Consider the following 18,283-nt stretch of genomic DNA (forward strand, 5'->3'; position numbering starts at 1 on the left):
AGTGGGCACGGACTTGCCTCATCCTTGAAAAGGCTGTTACAGGTGAGAAACTATGTGACTTCTCTTCGCTGTGTCTAGATTCATCCTAGATTCCTGGGCTTGCGTTTCCCACAGTTCAGAGCTTCCCCGTGGTTCTCTCCCCACCGGCTCTGTTTCTATCACTAAGTGTCCCCGTCCTATGGCCTCCCACCCTGGGCTTGGACACTTCTCCGGCTTTGTCACCCATCTCATTTTTGACAAGTCAAATGGAATAACCCCAGAGGATAGGGCTCCGATGTCCCTTAAGGACAAAAGCTTAAAAGAGGAGGGGAGAGAACAGAGGGACCGAGGGCCGTGGGCCTGTCTCGGGTCTGAGATCTGGGTGTGCGTGTGCCTCTTAAGTCCCCACAGGTTCAAGCCGGACGCGACCCCGCAAGCCCCGCCCATGGAGTCGGGTCCACGCAGCCTGTCAGCAGTGAGTCTGTCCATCCGGCTGCTCCGAGAGGTCACGGCGCATTCGCCCACGGTGGTTCCCGAGGGCAGTGCGCTTGCGTTTTTCACATACTGCCTCTGGTTCTGACTCCTTTCCTCCGGAGATAAGCTCGGAACCCCCGTTTGGCGGGGAGAGGGAGGACGGATGGACGGGAGGGCGGCTCCAGCAGGCTGGGAGCTACGGGAACACAAGCCCGGCGCCTCCCTATAAATAGCCCTGCACTGTCAGCCTGTGTGGCGACACAAGACTGAGGGCGTGGGGTATTTTCGGGCCTGATCTGTGCAGGGTTATTAGCCAGTGGCTGCTCCACCTGCTAGTTTGGTCAGAGGGCTCCGGCTGGGCGGACCGTTGGAGGGACAGGGTCGGAGAGACACGGCCCGGAGGGACGCTGCCCACCACGCTGTTTCTCTCTCCCCCATGGCCCAGATCGTTCGCAGGCTCCTCATAGAGACCCCGGTGCGCTACCAGGAACAGTTTGAAGCACGGGGTCTCGAGGGCTGCAGGCTGGACCACGCCTTATTTGCCCTGCCCGGGCCGACCACCGTGGACCTGGGGAGAGCCGGCTCGGTCCAGGCTTCGGCAGGGGCCGCCAGGGCGGAGGCGCCAGCCCAGGGCAGCGAGGCGCGCTTCCAGGTTCTGCTGGACGTGGTCCAGTTCCTCCCCGAAGACATCATTATCCAGGCCTTCGAAGGCTGGCTGCTGGTTAAGGCGCAGCATGGAGCCAGGATGGACGAGCACGGCTTCATCTCTCGGAGCTTCACTCGGCAGTACCGGCTGCCCCCGGGCGTGGAGACCAGGGACCTGTCGGCCCTCCTCTGCCACGACGGCATCCTGGTGGTGGAAGTGAAGGGCTCCGCCGGGACCGAGTGACCTCTCCCGCACTGTGCTCCCCGGGCACGGGGGCAATCGCGGGCCAGCGGCCGAGGTACCTACCGTGGGAGTGTGTGTGTGTGGCCCACGTCGGAGACGCTTCTCTGCAAGATTGAAGGCAGAGCTCTACGTGGGCCCCGGTTTGTTGAGCTGGTCTTTGCTCCCTTTGCAAGAGCGAACCCTCGTTCAGTTCCTCCCCAGCGCACCAAGTGCCGCCCTCCTGCCCCCGACACACAGAGGGTCAGGGGGGCAGGTTTGGCACTAGCGAGAAACCGGACCTGCCTCTTTGCCATGGCGCCAAGACCGGGGAAGCAGCCTTTGCCACGCCAGGTGGCAGAGAGCCCTGCTGGTTTCAGCAGCACTCAGCCACTTTGTGAAAAATCTTTGCGTCGCTAAAAAGAGCGGGGCTCCTCCGGCCGACAGGCTTCTCTTCTCAGTGATTTGAATGGCAGCTTTGTAAACGGAATCTGACAGTCACAACACGGGGCTTGGAGATCGGGCCTGAAGTACGTGTGTGGTTCACTACAGTCTGCATTAAACTCACGTGGCGTTTATGATATAAACCTTGCTTTTAAAAGTTCCGTCTACATGTCTTATACTTTTTAAAAACTGACTCTTATCTACAGCATTTTAAAAACAGTGCATGTTCTGTGGAGGTGCATGAAATATTAATAGGCTACGTGTTGACTCACACTCTTAGAAGTTAACGTTAAGACTAGGAAACCACTCTAAAAAGCACAGCTAGTTAAATGTGCTCTTTAGACCAGCCTGGCGGCCCTGAGGGGCCCAGGCCAAGCCACCCAGGCAGGGTGGGCAGCCAGTGGCATGTGCAGGAAGGTCTTCGGGCTGCTGTTCTCCCCACCGGGGCAGGGTGGAAGGGGGGTGCCTGGCTGTGGGACGTTGTCGTGTCGTATCCCAGGTCCACAGGGATGGCGGGAGGAAGGCAGTCCCAGAAACCAAGCAGAAATTCTCCCTGCACCGGAGACCACCAGCTGTGACTTGAGTGGCACAGCTGGCCCAAGGTGACAGCTGTAGAGGCTCCCGGAGAAGACACTCCCATCTCCCTCCAGTCTCCTCCCAGGGTGGCGGGGGCTGGGGAATGACATCTGGCCCCCAAGTCCTGTGGGAACTGCCGTTGGAGCTCTCCTGCAGAAACTTTCCCACAGGGTATGGCCGACACTTGACCTGGGAGGTGCAAGCCCAGGATGGTCCAGCTAAGGAACCAGGAGGCAAGCAGAAACGGGAACACACGACGTGACGTTACCGGGCTGGCCGCGCTCCACGGTGAGCGCAGAGAGGCCCGGCAGCCTCCCGGTGGGGATGGGGACGCTGGCACAGCACCCGGGCTCCAGGGCCTCAGCCAAAACCCTGTCTTAGAGCGAGGGGCGGAGAGGAAGGGGCGCCATCCGCCACGGTTCCAGTCACAGGAAACAGCCTCTCTGCCACCCCATCCCGTGGGGTGTCGTCAACTCCGAGAGGCTGCCCAGGAAGGCAGGTGCCCCGAGGACTGGCGTGTCCCCCACGGCGCTGGGGCAGAAGGGCACTCGGCTGGTGAGGCTCGCTGGCTCTGATGCGTCCTCGTCCGGGTCTGGGTTTGTGTGCGCCGTTTGTATGCCATCTGAAAACACGTCTTTCTTTAAGGTCTAGAAACTTCCTGGCTATCATTTCTGCACGTGTTTTCAGTTGACCCTATTGGTTTCTTTTTGAGTTTTTATTTCATGTAGCTGCACAGGGAACTTTCGAGGCCGATAATCTCACAGGTCTTGGCTTCCTGTGCCCTATTTCTGGGTGAATTTCTCAGTATCCAGTGCCCTTATTCCTCTCGAAATATCCCCCCCCCACACACAAAATTATCATGAATGTTATACACACGTGTTCTATAAAGACTGTCCACGTGGTAAACGGCGCAGGACAAGAAAGAGGTCATGTACCCGGAAGACGCCCCCCTCCCTGCCTTTCCGGAAGCAGCGACTGTGCTGTCCTGTGTGACGAGGGGCTTTTCTCTCCTTAAAGAGTCTGCATGTGTGTGCGCATCTGCGATCGACCCCGGTGTGTGTGGTCTGTGTCTGGACCCCAGCTAACTGGACCCCTAGCCTCGGTCTTCCTCCCCAACTCACCGCTTTGACTGAAGGGTCTGTGAGCCGCACGCACAGGGAATAGCATTCTGTTCGTTTGTGTGTTTTTTAAATATTTTATTTATTTATTTTTAGAGAGAGGGGAAGGGAGGGAGAGAGGAAGAAAAGCATCAATGTGTGGTTGCCTCTCAAATACCCCCACTGGGGACCTGGTCCACCACCCAGGCATGTGCCCTGACTGGGAATCGAACCACCAACCCTCTGGTTCACAGGCCATGCTCAATCCACTGAGCCACAGCATTCTGTGTTGCTACAAATTATTTTATAGTCAGGAAAAACAATAAATATAAGCTTGAAGTATTCTAGAAATGCACCTTTGAGAAATGGTCATCACAGTATCTTGGAATAAAGTCCTTGTTCATCTCCACAAGATGTTACAATTTCAGCAGAAAGCATGCATTCACTCACTTGGTGGACATGTGTCCCCGCCCCCATCAGCTTATTCCAAAGAAATCACAACTTGCAGACCAAGAGGTCACGATTCTACAAAATTCAGTGAGCACAAATGCCTTTATTCCTAACCATCCAGGTTTCATGCATCAAAAATCACTTTCCAGCCCGAATGACAGATGCACCCCAGCGCTTTGCTCCACTCAGAGTTCATGAGTGAGAGGCAGCCGACCAGCCTGGGCTGAGCGGACAGCCAGGACCCCAATCACTGTCCTGGGCTCCTCGGGGTCCCCGGGCGGCCGCGCCCCTCGGAGCAGCTGTGGGGCACGTGCCACACTCCTGGAACGCTGCCCCTCCAAGGGGCGGTGTCCCCCTGCCCCAGCCACATCCCCGCAAGCCCAGTGGCCTCAACTTCCCCAAACAATGTCAAAGGCCTTGGAGAACTCAGTGTGGCTTTAACTTTCTGTGGCTATCGAATGGGATACAATGAATTTCCTGTGAAACTGGTTTCTTAAGTTGCCAGGAAATTCTAAACAGGCTCTTTTGGCGTGGAGTCCATACATCAACTTTGTCCCTGGACAGGGAAGAGGTGACAGGGCCTCTAGTGACTGTGGCTTCACGGCCAAGAACAGAGAAGTGAGGAAAGCAGGCTCTGAGAGCAGCCAGGGGAACTGGTCATTCCAGCCAGGTCACTTCAGGCCTCTGTACCTCCAATTGCTCATCTGTGAAATGGTCTCACTGTGATACCTGTCACACACAGGTGCTTTGAGGATTAGCTGAGGCCCAGGTGCAGGGTGACCAGCTGGCCCAGTGTGCCCAGGCCTGACGGATTCCTTGGGACACAAGAGTCCCAACGTGGAAACCGGGACATTCTGGGCAGGCGAGAAGGCAGGGTCACTAAGCCGGTGAGATGTCAGGGGTTCGCATAACGTCCGATATCGGTAAATGGCGGCCACACCCTTACTCTTTTATCTTATTTTTTAAATTTATTTGGTTGGTCGGTTGGCCAAAAATCTGTTTAGTTTTTTTCTGTAAAATAAAAGACACATTTCTCCTTTTCATTAATAATTTTACTGATTTGAATATTTTGAGTATGTCGGCTATCACTTGCATGCAAGAATGTTGATTGTTCTCAATTAATGTCTCGATTTGATCACTATCGACTTCATCAGGTCCACCCAACCGTGGAGCATCGTCCGTGAGAAATCTCCAGCACGACGCTTCGCAAACCACTTCTGACACATTCGATCAGTCACAGCACCTTCTCCACACGCTGCACAAACCTTTCCCTGCATTTCAGGTGTGTTTTTGCTTTTCTTGAAATAATAAAGAAACGTATGCTGAAAATGTTACATATTTTCTTCCATCTTCAATATTTAAATGGCTGCACAAATATTCACCAATTTTGGTAAGTTTTTTTAAAGGCACACTGATATGACACTTGTCATGATACAATCTAACAAAGTTGTTTTGAATGAAGTTAAATCAACTAGGCGCTACTAGAGCCATCATACAGAAAAAAATGAAATTTTTGGCCAACCTAATATTATTAATTAGTTAATTTTAATCCTCACCCAAGGATATGTTTATTGATGTTAGAGGTGGGCAAAGAGAGAGAGAGAGAGAATCATTCATCAGTTGCCTCCCATACGTGCTATGACCAGGAATAAGACTCACAACCCAGGCTGTGTCCTGACCAGGAATCGAACCTGTAACCTTTGGTGCACAGGCTGACGCTGAACCCACTGAGAGAGCAGCAAGGGTGCTACTATATTTTAGACATTACGAGCATCTTTGATATGTTTTCTACATAGGTCAGTTAGACACATCTCAGCCTTATCTTTCATAAAAAGACTGAAAGTTATCACTAAAAGATGAAATGCTTCGTTAGCGGGTCAGAATCACTGCCCTTCTCTAAGGTCTACTCGGTTATTTCTAAAATTCTGCAAGTTGATTTCTTTTGCTTAACGAAGCCAAGCCTTTGGTCTTAAAGCCCCCAGTGGTAAGAAAAAAACTCTCATGATAAGAAGCGAATTGCAGAGTCATCAAACAAAAAGTCGCATAAGGCACATCAGGCTTTCGGAGACAGGATTCCCATCGGAAGACTCCTGGTTACGGTGGCAGACAGCGCACTTCCTGGTCTCCCACCTGTCGGTCCCACTCAGTGACATGAGTGTCTCTTGCACTGGTCCTAACTCCTAGCACTGCAGAGACCGGGAAGGGACTTCTTAGGTGACCCAGACAGTAGCAAACATCTGGCTGACCAAAAACCACTGGGATCATGCATACAAATCAGGCAAGAGAAGAGCAGCAGGGCCGTCTCCCCGTCTCCTAAACTAGTCTGAGTATGAGAACCACCCGGGGCTCTCATTAGATGCCCAAATTCCTGGGTGTCCAACAGAGGTTCTGACGCAGGTGGGGAGTGGGCGCCCTGGAGCCCCTGTTTGGTTGGTACCCCCGATGCTTCTGATGGGACACCTTTGAAAACGGCCTCCCCAGTCACTGTCACTCTCCCGGGCCGCCTCCCGCATTTAGTGCCCAGGAACCAGGACGCCAAACACCCCATAACACTGGAGCCAACGACACACAAACCCAAACCCGGGAAACAGGACACAGGCTGTGCGGAATTTTCAGTGGAACTCTCAGGGGTGTCCGACCTTTTGGTGTCTCTGGGCCACACTGGAAGCAGAGCTGTCTTGGGTCTCACATTAAATCATCGTGACAAGTAATCACACAAAAAAATCTCATAACGTTTTAAGTAAATTTACGGTTTTGTGTTGGGCCGCGCTCACAGCCATCCTGAGCCATGTGTGGCCCGTGGGCAGTGGGTTGGACAGCATCACTCATACACCTCACTGGTGTTGGCCAACTACAGGGCTTCCCCAAGTGACAGCTCTCCCAAGGGGCCGACTGAGCCAGGCTGGCCCTGCCGGGTTCCAGCTGGTGCCACGCCCCCCGCTGTGAGGGGTGCGGGAGAGCCCCCTGCAGACGAGGGGCCATTTTAAACTGCTCTGTTCCTGTTCTCATTCTCCACACACACGACACAATGTCACGTTTTCTAGGAACACTGGAGAAGAGGCGTGCTTGTCCTTCCGGAGGGGACATCCCAAAGGGAGAGGAAGAGCGGGGGTAGGACGGTGTTTAAACGCGTCTGATTCTGCCTCCTCCCCCTCCCCACTCCTCGCCCACTGGCGCGCACCCTGCTTGCGTGTCTATTTATATTTCACTCTCTCGGGCGTGTTCCCGGATATTTTTAACTAGTTCTCCATCCCCAAAATGTTCTGTTTGCCCGGGTGTCCGCATGGCGACATTTGGGGAAAGGGTATAGAGACTTACTATTTTGTACAGCTGCATGCAAATCTGTGATCATCCCAAGACAAAGAACGTGGTTAAAAATCATACTCGTTGAGTCATGGTCCACTGATGAGAACGGGTTTTTGAGGCTGTAACGCAGTCCCCAGGAGCTCCTGAGCTAGTCTGGCCTCCCGTCCCTCAGGAGACAATGCGGTGTCCCCAGATCTGCTTCTGTCGGCACAGCTGACGTTGCCTCAAATAAGTGAGTCGCAGGCCCAGGAGCCAGGCCTGATGCCTTGGAACGTCCGTGACCAAAAGGGACCACAGGGTGTCTGTCTCCATCGCCCGGACAGGCCAGCCTCTTGCACTGATACCGGGACGGAACCGGTCTGAACAGCAGGACGAGGAAACATGCTCGGTGCCGTCTGTGTCATTCAGGGGGTTGTAGTTCACGGGATGAACGAGATTACTCAGCATTAGAACAAAGCAGTAATTTAAAAACCAGTCTCAATAAACAGAGTCCTGTGGGGAGCAACAGCTGACCCATGACCCCAGAGGGGAGGGGAATTAAAAGCCTGACCCCAGCGGACTTTCTAGATGGAAAGCACCTGATATCTACCGCCACTGACACGAGCGTGTGGAATGCGTGTGGAATGTGTGTGGGATGCATGTGGAATACACACTGGTTCCGAATTGGCATCCATGTACCTTTCCCCCAGGTGCGTCAGTCCTGTGACTTCACATTCCACAGAGTTCCCACTGAAACGCCAGGCAGGCGGGGGCTTCGGAACAAAGAATGATGAGGGTCTGGCCTGCAGCCCCCCCACCCCCAGTGACATACAGCACACGCTCCTCACCTACATCCTGGGAGACGAAGTGTCAGGAGCTTATTAAGCAGCTCATCAGACAACGCCGAGGGCAGACAATGCAAGGGCATTCTAGTGAGCGACGGTACGCCCTTTATGATTTAGTGACCCCGTCCGAACTCAGGGCAGCGCCAGAGATTCAGATGCGGGGGCGGATGTTTAGGAACACCAACGGCCTCAAATGCACACCCAGCGGGTCTCAAAGGCGGGTCTCAAAGGCGCCGTTGATCGGCACACGGGGAACATTTGGGGGGGCACGGGCAGGTGCTGCAGCGCAGGTTCCCTCCTGAAGCCAAGCTCTCTAGACCCATGGACGTCATCATGTGTGAAAACGGCCGCTTTCCCGGGCTCACACACTCACACTGCGATCCCCCAAGACAAGGTGTAGCCGAAGGCCACCTCCATCAGAGGCGGAGACACAGTTCCCTTAGGAGAAGAACTGTCCCGTGGTGCCAGGACCTTTAAATGGCCACATGCACTGCATTCGAGCAAATGGGTGCGACAGCTGGGCGGGAGCGCCTGGCGGCCCCACAGCTGTGCTGCCGGCTCCGCGGAGCTGCGAGTCCCATTCAGACAGGCTGCTCTCTCAACGCCGCCTCCTCCTGGCCTCTGTCCCCTGCTGCAGTGCCGGCCGGGGGTCTCCATGGTGGGTAAGCGCCGTTTCCCTCTTCCCAGGGCAGGACACCATCTACAGGCACCATGGGAATTTTCCTCTTTTATTCCCTGAGGCTGACCTGGGTCCACAGCCTGACTTAAGTCCTTGTGGAGCAACCATGTGACCTTGGGGATGTCAGGTGACTCCCTGAGCTCCCACTTCCTCCTCTGTGAGAGGAGGGTCAGGTGGGATTCAGAGGGGACGTGGCCACGGCACCCAGGCCCCGACTCAGGGGTGGCTACCATCAATGGGGGTGGAGCAGGGTGCCAGGTCTGAAACTTGGCTCCACTCCAGATGACTTCGCCATAATGCACTGAAGACGGAATGCGACAGCCTCACAGCCGCCTCTCCACCCTGCGATCTGCAACCCACGTGCCTCGGGGGTTTCGAAAACACGCAGAACCTGTTTGGTCAGGGGCACTGACCGCTTCTCCCTTGGATTGTACAGTTAAAAAAAAATGAAAACAGCCGACACAGCAGTGGCCGTGTGAATGAAGCAAAATTATACCTATTCTTGTCAGATAGACAAAAAGATATTTTTTGGTGTGATGCAGAATGGTAGGAATTAGTTTATGTGTGCCAGGAGATGAGGAAGGCTGAAAATCGCTGACGTTGCCAACAGCAGGAGGCAGGGCTTGCTTTTGACAGATAAGAGACGAGACAGCGCCCTCTGGTGGTAACAGGCAAAGCACCCGAAAGCCTTTTTTTCAACTTAGAATTACAGATGAAAGTGATGAGAGAAATTCAACGCCAAGCTACAGGGGTAACACATAATTTTAACTTCACTTCATCTCGTGAAACAATGAAATAAAGGGAAGCTTCCTCATCTGCTGTAAAACTGATCGCCGTGTAAGCACGTGGGCGACAAAAGGGGCAGGGCCAGAAACGACTTCCTTCTCTGGTCCGACTGGAGCCGCTCTGACTGTCCCGTGCTCCTGACTGAGCTCGGACGAGGAAGTGAGGCCGGGGGTTGGGGAGGACGACCTGGCACACCCTCTCCAAGGGCAGGTAGCAGCACCTAGTCGATCATTTCAGGGCATTTCTTTTTTAGGGAAAAGGGCATGAGCAGTGGAACCTTCTCCGGTGATCTTCCCTAAGCATCAGTGGCTATTTACAGAACTTCCCTGAAGTTGACATTAATAGGGCTGGTCCTGGGCAGCTCCTGAACACTCCGAATCTCCATTTCTACCAACACGGTTTCCCGTCAAAGTCAACCGGGCAGTCAAAGGTAGGGGGTCAACGCGTGGACGCTGAAGCCGGACTGGGCTAAAGCCCACTCCTTACTGACCACATGAACGCCAAGCCCTGTCTGTAAAACACCAGAGTCAGCACTTCACGGGCTTTTTGTAAGGACTGGTGCAGCTCATACAGGGACAGTGATTGGAACACAGCCTGGAAAATTATCAGTGAGCAGCTGGTATGTGCCCCTCCTTCTCAGTCTTATAGAGACTGCACCGGAAGCTTGAGGCAGGGGCTTCGCCCACAGAGAGCTTACAGTCCCCTCTGCAAGACCTTGCTAGAGGGGTGGGCCTGGACCCCCTGTTGGTGTACAGAGGGCTTTTTCTCAAACGTACCCCGCTTCTCATGTCTGTGCTTGTTCTCATCTGACCCTCATTCTACACTACCTCCCACAGTCTCACGTGGTCAACAAATAGGACGGTAATTGGTGTCCATCTGCCAGCTGTTTGGTTAGGTTCCCCACTGGCACAGGTGTTTATTGAGGGGACTCTGCAGACCCCAACAGGATATCAACACAAAGAAACCATTCACTGCTAACGTGCATGGGGTGAACACACCATGCAGATGTTTCCAGAAATGGGAGTTGGCCGAACAACAGGAAAGGGTCTCCCAGAGGGGGGCTCACAGGCCCCTGGGGAACGGGCTAGAGCTGGGGCGGTGGGAGGGGGGAGAAGGGGCCTTCTGCAAGCCAGGTAACTGTGTTCCCAAGACTTGGAGCAGTCTGTGCTTCCATGCAATCAGAATAAACAGGCACTGTTGGTTAAACTGAGAAAGTCATGTTCCCCTGTGACGACTATGTACCGATGCAGCTACGGCAGAGATACGGGGACCTGGTGCCTCACTGCCCAGTTCTCCAAACGCACGTGACCCACTGCCGGAGCATCCTGGGTGCCCTACAGTCACATACGACGTCACTGACCCTGTGACACGGGCATGACCACTTCCTCCCTGTCACCCTGAGGGCTCCAGAGTCTGGAGGGCAGGCATTTGTCCACTGCATTCTCCCACATCATCCCGCTTTGTAACGTCTGGGTCCCGGGATCCTTCCTTGTGAAGGGGCGCAGTGGAGAGACCAGCCTGGCCCAGGGACGGTGTGGCCTTTGGGGGCTGCGACACAGGCCTGAGAGGTGGGCCGGGCTGGTCAAGGGAGGGCTTGAGAAGCCGGGTGCAGTGGTTTGGATGGGGAGGTGGAAAGGAAAGAGAAGGTTCATTTGTTTTTCAGAGTCTGCAGTGAGATCCTACGGTACTTACCTATGTCAGACTTATTTCACTCAGCATAATGCCCTCCAGGCCCATCCAAGTTGTCACAAATGACAGGTTTTCATTCTTTTTTATGGTCAAGTAATATTCCATTGCGCACGCGCACATGCGTACACACACACACACACACACACCTCACTTCCTCCTTACCCATTTGTCCATCGATGAGCACCGAGGTTGCTTCCAGATCGTGGTCGCTGTAAATAATGCTGCAGGGAGCGCAGGGCTGCAGACGTCTTTTTGAGTTGGTGTTTGGGTTTCTCCGGATAAATGCCCAGAAGTGGGATGACTGGGTCAACAGGCAGATCCATTCTGAGGACCCTTCACACTGGTCCCCACGGTGGCTGCCCCAGGCTGCACTCCCACCACCAGTGCACGAGGGTCCCCTCCTCCACGTCCTCACAGCACTTGTGTGTGGACTTGTCAGTGACGGCCATTCGGACAGGTGTGAGGTGGTATCTCATTATGGTTTTAATTGCATTTCTCTGATGACGAGTGACGGTGAGCATCTTTTCACAGGTTTGTCCTCCTTGAAGAAATGTGTATTCAGGTTCTTTGCTCATTTTTAAATCAGATTGTTTGTTTTTCTTGTTAAGTTGTATGAATTCCTTACATATTTTGACTGTATCATTGGTAAATATCTTCTTTCATTCAGGAGGTTGTCTTTTCATTTTGTTGGTGGTTTTCTCCACTGTGTAAAAACTTTTTAGTTTGATGAAGTCCCAAACAGCAACAAACTCACAGAGAGACAGGACAGACTGAGCGTTGCCACCAGGGAGGGACTCGAGGGGCTGGGTGAAAGGGGGAGGGGGTTGGTAGTCCAGACTGGCAGGTACAGAGCAGTCACGAAGCCGTGAACTTCAGCGTGGGGAGTAGAGCCGATGACGTCACAGTAACTCTGTGTCGTGGCAGAGGGTACTGGACTGGAGGCGGCCACTTTGTAAGGGACGTGAATGTCTAGTCACTGCACTGTGCTCCTGAAAGCAACATGATATCGCACGCCACCAGTAACAGTCCCCCAGTGGAGGAGGGCACTGTGGGTGTCTCCACGTCCTGGCCACCGGGATGCTGCTGCAGGGAACACAGGGGCGTGTATGTCTTTACCAATAAGAACTTTCCGTTTTGGGGGGCAGCCATCCCGAAGAGGGGCTGCCGGGTCCCACGGTGACGCCATCCTCAGTTCTCTGAGGAGCCTCCAGGGTTTTATGGAGGCTGTGCCAGCGGACACTCCCACCAGCAGCGAATGAGGTGCCTTTATCCACACAACCTCTCCAACACTGGCTATTTCTCGTCTCATTGAGGCCAGAAAAACCCAAAAGAACCAACAGAAAAATGACTGCCTCCCATGAGAGAATGTAATAAGGTAGCACAGTCAAGACAGTACCCAGAAATGTCCACCAGTCAGGCACCAGGACACGTACCTGACCTACGGCGCGTCATGTGTGGGAGGCCGTGATGCCATGCGTGGAATGAGGCCCCTCTACACGCCAACACAGAGCAACTTCTAAGGCACATCATTAAGTTAATGAAACGAGCCGCAGACCCACGTGGGCAGCGTGTGATGGAGCGGAGGGGGGCCATGTCAGTGTGGGGGACCCCTGTATCACAGGAACTTTGGACGGGGTGGGAGGGGCTGGGGACACAGAGAGGACAGTGGGGGGCACCGCTTCCCACTGAGTGCTTTGCCGTTGAGTTCCGAATCATGGGAGTTTAATGCCTGTTCAACAGACTTAGCGAAACAAAGTCGAAACCAGTCCCTGGGCCTCGGCCCTGCTCCCTGTGGCCTGCGTGTGAGAGGAGCCGGTGTCCCGCGCCTGGGCCCGTCCCGCGCCTCCGCTCTCCGACTTTGTGAGCTTAGGAAGGTCAGGGATCCCCGGGCCTCAACTTCCTGCTGTGTAATTCGGAAATGACAAGCCTCAAAACCACGCTTCTCAGGGAATAGCAAGTGTGATGATGTTTGTGATGCAGTTCACATGGTGCTTTAACCAGCCCTCGGTACCTTAGACACACATACGACACATAGGCACACGTATATTCACCCACTTTGTTAACATAGACACGTGTGTGTGTGTGTCTGTAAGTGTGCACACGATCAGCACACGGCAGTGAGGTGATCACGTGACCTCTCTGCACCCCCCACCCCGCCCCACTTCCCGGGCAGCGGGTACCTGTAATGTATTCTCGTTTTCATCCCTAGGACGACGCACTGTAGTTGCCTGAGGAGTATTGTTACCTGACAAACTAAGCGAGGCCAGTTGTCCGGCCCGTTGAACGGAGGGAAGCCAGCAGGAGCCTCTCCTGGGGGTCAGAACCCCTGCGGTGGGTTTGATCCTGGAGTCTTTCCTTCCCCATCCTGCGTGTCCAGGAAGATCCAGGAAGCGAGTGTGGACCCATGGGAGCAGACGAAGAGTCTTCTCTCCCCTCTCACAGGCTCTCTTTAGGCAGAGCTGAAGGTTGAACGAAAGACAAACAGCGTCCCCACGCTGGCCTGTTCAGGGCCCCCACGTACATGCACCTGGGAAGCTTCAGGTCCAGACGGCACGAATGTTCACTGCTCACACTCGGTTTATTTCCTGGGAGCCCAGACTCCCGCAAGCGGCACAGGCCGACGATGCCAGGAGGTTCCCCTGGGCTCGTTCTAAAGGGGAGGAGTCCCTGTTCAGCCCGGCAGGAAGGCACGCCTCCTCCCCAAGTAGCAGTTTGGCTTAGCACGGACCTTGGGTCGGCTCAGAGTCCTGCTGATGCAGAGGCAAGGCCTGGGTGTCTCACCGGGGCGGGTTCCTTTCCCCGAGAGCTCGGCTTTGACAGCCCCTCCCAGGCAGGGTGCTGACACCCTCCTCGTACGTGGAAGCAGCAGGGTGGCAGGTCTGCCGGTTCCCGACCCACTGGCCTCTGCGTCCATCGAGGCGAGAAGCTCAGGCCCCCCAGGTGCTGCCTGGATGATGACGCCTTGTCCTTTAACTTAGTGACGTGTGGCTGGCAGGGGACAAGCTGGTAGCTGCAGGCACACAGCAGGGAGATGGACATTTGCAGCACGATTGGATCCTGTCACCATGCAGAGTTGTTTCGCCCTTGTCGGCCACTTTCCTGATGCCATACGTTACATCCCCGTGCCTGGCTGGTTTCGTAACTGGGAGTTGGCAGATAACGGTGCTTTTAAAACACATTGCAGGTTCATAATTTTCCTGCCCACTTGATTTGGCCATTAGACTCATTTCCAGGTCCTAGCTCAGACCTAGAAATTATTTTGTATGGAAACATGGATTTATTTAGATAGAACTATATGGACCTTTACGTACCTGTCTCCTATGTTCAAAGGATTCTTCATGTTTCCAGGGAACTCACTCATGAGATTTCCTCAAACAAGAAGACTGTCCATGTTCACAGCAAATGTTTTATTTTGCAGAACCTTGATTTTTAGAATCTGTCTGCCACGAGAGCAGCATCTGATACCTGTGTGTGCTCGCATGTGTGATACTGCAGACTAACGGAGGTGGCAACACGGGTCTTTTCCTTTTGCAATTCTGTCTCTGGGTTTCTCTCAAGTGTGTTTGGCAGCCAGGGACAATGGCACTCAGCGGCTCTGCAGACCTGTGTGGCCCTGTCCACCTCAGGGCTACCGAGGAGCCACGTGGTCCGTCCCGCCACGCCTCCACTCTCCCCTCAGTCTTACAAACACGTTCTCTTAGTTTGGCACAGAGTGGGATGGGGGGAAGTGCTTTATCACAGGCAGTCTGCCTTTTCCTATTATGACAGGGGACATTTGAGTGACATTTGTCATCGTAGAGGAGGAACTGGAAATGCGTGTCTGTCCCGGATGTCTGCTGCGTCCCAGGCCTGGCCTCCCTGAAGACCTGCGAGCGTGTCCAGGAGGAGGACAGCCCAGGCGCAGCTCCCACGTCCCTTCTCTGCTGGGGCCAAGGTGAGGGGTCATGTAGGCTTTCGGAGAGGGCACAGCGGCCTGGAAGCCAGTCCAGCAAATGCCACCCTGGGTCGTGTGGAATTTGACGCACACACGTTTTAAGCATCGGGACACTTTACGTACAAATCAGAATTTCTGGTGTCTTAGAAAAACCAAGCCATGCAGCAACTCAGGGCCCTCTTTCCTCCTGGGACCAAGGAGGAGGGCTGAGTCTCCGGTGGCCTGGAGGTGGGAGGGCTCTCAACTCCCTGGGGGCCCCCAACTCCCGCCCACTTCCTCCCTCTCTCCAGGCCTGTCGAGGGGGGTATTGGAATGGGTGGCCTCTTAGTTAAAACGTTGTTTGGAGCTACATGCTATTTATAGCTCCTATTTTGCTGATGGGTCTGCTGTGCAACTTCTCCCATGCGTTATTTGCCTGGATTAGCCCACAGTTTCACCCTTACTGTGTCTGAGGTGTAATGGCCACGACCCCTAGAATGTGAGGCTGACTTTGTTCTTGCTAAGATGAGGGTCCCTTAGCTTCTCACTCCTTTCTCCAACTCATCCGCTACCCTCGAGGCATTAGTCAGCGTCCTTGGGTGGGTGTCTGAGAGAAGGTGTCCACGGACTGTGAAAATCTGACCCTAATTTTCATTTAGGGTTTTTTCTGGTTGTTTATTCTGCTAAGTTTTCTTCTTCTTACTTCTTTGAATTTAGATTCTCCTGCAGTTTCCGACCTTCAGGTAAAAGTCAGTAAATTGAGTTCTGATGTTAATAAGATAAAGGCCTCAATGGAATTCAGCATGACAGACAGAGCTGCCCTGGGGGACAGACAGACAGACAGACAGAGCACTGTGGTGGGAGGGCTTCTCTCTGGGCACGAGCTGCTTTTCCCTTTTCTCTTCTCTCCCTGACAACCTATATTCCAGCTTCGTGAATGACCTTTTCCTCCCTAAGGAATGAAAATGGAAGGTTCTTTCCACTTCCACATCCAGGATCTGAAACGCCCTGGGTGTGCCCCCAAACTTCTCCTTCGCTTCTTCTTCCCAAGTGGCTTCCTGTCCCTGCCCCTGTGGGGCTTCCAGCGGCAGGAGCTGAGTCCCCCGTGCGCCTGCTGCCAGGACAGCTGGAGGGGTGGGTACGAACCAAGGACAGTGCCGGCCTGGAAAACCATGACCTCCAACCCTCGGCACGTTCGCCCGAAACCCGTCAAGGGGACAGAGGGGTGGACTGGAATGAGTCCGTGACCCAGCAGGACAGCGGCCACCAGGATGCTGTGAGGACACGGGGGAAGGAACGCATTACCCTGCCGGGCTTGCCGAGAGGAGCTTCATGGCAGAAGAGGCACAGCCTCAGCGGGAAGGTCTGAGAACAGGCCTGCCAGGCAGGCAAGGGAGGCGGGCGCCTGAGCAGAGGAAGGGGTCTGAGAACGGACACACCGCCAGGTCCTACCAGCACACAGCGTGCCGAGGAAACCGGGGCGGGGCACAGGGCAAGCTGGTGTGGCTGAAGTGGAAAGTTAATGATTTCACGGCATTTACCAGGGCACGGCCACCGTCCAACAGAGTGAGACATGCAGCCGAGACACAGGGTGGCGACCTGGGTGGAGAAGAGGGACCGACTTCAGGGCACAGGCAAGAGGTGAGCAGTGGGGCGGCAGTGGATCCCAGTTCTACCGGGAATGTGTCCACGTGTGGACACCAGCATGGGTGGGGGAGCCGACCAGCAGGCAGTGGGCCTGGGCTCACCCACGGGGTGGGTGTGGACCCTGTGAACCCACTGAGTGACCTCTTTGGCTGAATCCAAATGGGGGCTTTTACTCTTTTTCTGATGTGACCTTCCCCTCCCTGCCTCGAATGTTTTCCCTCTTGTCGTCTAAGATGCCACGCTCCTAAGCCTCCTCCTTAGTCTGACCCCTGCATCTGCAAACACAGAGGAAACGGAGCGCTGAAGGGGCCACCTGCCACTGGCCACAGCTCCTGGCTCTTGTCTCTGGTCATTTTGTCTCTGGTCATCTTGTCACACTCTCTCTCTGGTCATTTCCCACCATGTCGCAGACACTCAGATATTAGAGCAGAGAGTGGATGAGGCCGAATGGGTTTCGAGGTCTGGCTCCTACAAACCGTCCCAGAATAATAGTCACCCTCTCCCCTTCTCACGCCCCGCTGTAGCTTCAGTCAACCAATGTGGGGGCACTGCGTGCTTCAGAAAGCTTCTCTGCCTGTACCCTAACTCCCTCCCCACTCTCCCAAGTTCCAGGATCTCCCGCCTCCACCTCGGCACAGCCTCAGCCGTGCAGCAGGTCCGCTCCGTGTGTCCCGGTGGAAGGAAGGCAGGGAGGGCCGACTGGCAGACTTTCCGTGAGAGAGTGCAGAGCAGGTTTGCAGGTGGGCGTGGAGCTCGGAAGGCTGCTGTGGCAGGGAGCGCTCAGAATTATCCACGTGGGGCACAGACTGTCCCAGGTCTACAGGGACTGAGATGGAAGGTGCGGCGAGTCTTGGGTCCAGGACCCCAAACAGCCATGAGGACTCTGGTCACTCGCAAGAACTCGCCCTGTTGGAGGGAACCAGCTAATAATGGCAATGCCGAAATGCCGGCCCCGTGCGGTACCCCTCCAGTCAGAAATGCATGCCTGTCTTTGAGCAAATGAGAAATGACATGGCCTTTAAACACTGCTCAAACAAAAGGCCAGATTCAGGCCTTGGCTTGATGACTGGTTACTCCTGGCACCAAACACGGAGGAATGCCACTTACGAGTTGTGAGAGAGTGTGTGTGTGCACACACTCACACACACACACACACACCGACAATCAGAAGGAAAACAGAGGCTGCAGATCAAAAGGGGACGGTAAGGAGGCAAGCGGGGCGATGCGTGGGTAAGGAGACACTCACCGCTCAAGTTCAACAGCCGAGCTGCTGGGACCCGAGGAAGGAGCTGCCAGGCGGTGGGAGCTGCATCAGGTCCTTGGCTTGACGGTGGGGCAGCAGCAGCCGCGTGGGGCAGGGGCACAGAGCGGGAGAGTGAGGGGGTCGTTCAAGAGTGGGAGGGGGGTTTAGGTGCTTGGGCCGCATCCTCCACTATAAACGCCACTGGGGAACCGCGCACACCATGGCGTCCAGACTCACAGCCGTGTCTGAGGCAGGACGCTCCCTCCTTGCCTCCAGCAGGAATCGCGCCATCTGGGAGCTTGCTGTCAGGA

At 54.7% G+C, this 18,283-nt stretch overlaps 1 protein-coding gene across 1 annotated transcript; it reads left to right on the plus strand.

Moving 5' to 3' along the window:
* HSPB3 (heat shock protein family B (small) member 3) lies at positions 1 to 1,919 on the plus strand. The gene has a single exon (XM_037038532.1). The coding sequence runs from the start codon at positions 890 to 892 to the stop codon at positions 1,340 to 1,342; it is 453 nt and encodes a 150-aa protein (XP_036894427.1). The 5' UTR covers positions 1 to 889; the 3' UTR covers positions 1,343 to 1,919.
* Positions 1,920 to 18,283: the final 16,364 nt, after the last annotated feature.

This window comes from Sturnira hondurensis, unplaced genomic scaffold (genome assembly GCF_014824575.4).
Source record: "Sturnira hondurensis isolate 20B ecotype Veracruz unplaced genomic scaffold, ASM1482457v3 Scaffold0024400, whole genome shotgun sequence".
Classification (NCBI taxonomy): domain Eukaryota; kingdom Metazoa; phylum Chordata; class Mammalia; order Chiroptera; family Phyllostomidae; genus Sturnira; species Sturnira hondurensis.

Bases quoted from the DNA above. Each gene is read 5' to 3' on its own strand.
- HSPB3 (XM_037038532.1), top strand. From the start codon at position 890: ATGGCCCAGATCGTTCGCAGGCTCCTCATAGAGACCCCGGTGCGCTAC.